Below are 1,336 nucleotides of genomic sequence, written 5' to 3' on the forward strand. Positions count from 1 at the left end.
TAGAGTTAAAAAGCACCAAGATCTAAACAGTGGATGGTAAAAATGTGGCTTCAGACTGGATAAACAGTCAATGTGTGACAGCTTCTGGCAGACAACCGTTTGGTGCTACGTACTTGTTGGACCGTGATGGAGCCACATTGGACACGAGGTATCAAACTGAACTAATACTTACGTGTTGTTCACCAGACAAACCGCCAACCTTCACGCTGGAAGGAGACCGAACCGGCATGGCCGCCTCCGACAGCCAGCTGGCTGCTGTCGCCAAGGTAACACTTACAGTGGGCAGGCGAAAGGTACTGGCCACTACAACCAGCTGGTCACCATGGTAATGTGACAGTGTGGTGGTTTGATTGACAGCTGGGCTCGGAGGCGTGGCCGGAGCTGGTCGGTGTGTCGCAGCTAAATCCTGGATACTCAGACTGTTGCCATAACTACTTCAAGGTCGACTTTAACCACCGAGTCACACACCTGCGCCTCAACATGTACCCAGGTACACACACACATACACACACACACTAATAGCACTGATCATGTAACACATACAACATTGTATTTCTGTGTCCTCAGATGGAGGGATAGCCAGACTGCGAGTGTACGGCGTCGGGCAGAGAGACTGGTCATCTGTCTCCCCCCACCAGGACGTTGACCTGGTGGCTCTGACCAATGGGGGAGTCTGCCTCGGCTACAGCGACGCCCACTTTGGACATCCACGCAACATGATTGGTTGAAGTTTGTTGTTGTTGGCATTAAAAATTAAAGTGTAACTGAACTCCTAAATTGACCCTTCCTAAGTCCTGCCCCTTTTTGCTCTGTGATCCAATTCAAGTTGAGCAAGCCTCGGTCAGAACCTTGGTAAACTTCCTCCTTCCTTCCTACAAATAAGGTTCTGACTGAGGACCGCTGGAGCTTTTACAATCACTAGAAGCACATTCATGGTTGTTTGTAAAAGTTCCTTTGTTGTAACATTAGCTAAGCTAACTGCTCAGAGAGGCTAACTCTGGGGGGGGGGGTAGTTTCCCTGCCTCCAGATTAGTCAAATATAATTGCAGTAGCTGGTTTCACCAGTAACCCCGGTGTGCTGTGTTTCCAGGTCTCGGCCGAGCTGTCAACATGGCCGATGGCTGGGAAACAGCTCGCAGGCTGGACAGACCCAAACACCTGAAGGTTTTAAAACACACACATATTAACAAGAATCTCATTCTAACAGTAAAAGAAATCTTCCAACAGTAAGGAACAAAACGCCCTAATTCTTTTACTTTTCTTAACTGTTCTCACTTTATTATTATTTGTCCTCTTCTACAAATTCTTTCTCACAATGGCCCACACATGAACAAAA

At 47.7% G+C, this 1,336-nt stretch overlaps 1 protein-coding gene across 1 annotated transcript in view; it reads left to right on the forward strand.

Moving 5' to 3' along the window:
* The window catches only part of allc (allantoicase), a 4,329-nt gene that overhangs the window by 1,741 nt on the left and 1,252 nt on the right, over positions 1-1,336 (forward strand). Inside the window, exons 5-8 of the mRNA XM_035678612.1 lie at positions 187-266; positions 358-490; positions 568-723; positions 1,091-1,164. Coding sequence (XP_035534505.1) covers positions 187-266; positions 358-490; positions 568-723; positions 1,091-1,164 — 443 coding nt within the window. The remainder of the gene's footprint in view (positions 1-186; positions 267-357; positions 491-567; positions 724-1,090; positions 1,165-1,336) is intronic.

The sequence above is a fragment of the Morone saxatilis genome, unplaced genomic scaffold, assembly GCF_004916995.1.
Source record: "Morone saxatilis isolate NCDOM2014 unplaced genomic scaffold, NCSU_SB_2.0 Contig7, whole genome shotgun sequence".
Taxonomy (NCBI): domain Eukaryota; kingdom Metazoa; phylum Chordata; class Actinopteri; family Moronidae; genus Morone; species Morone saxatilis.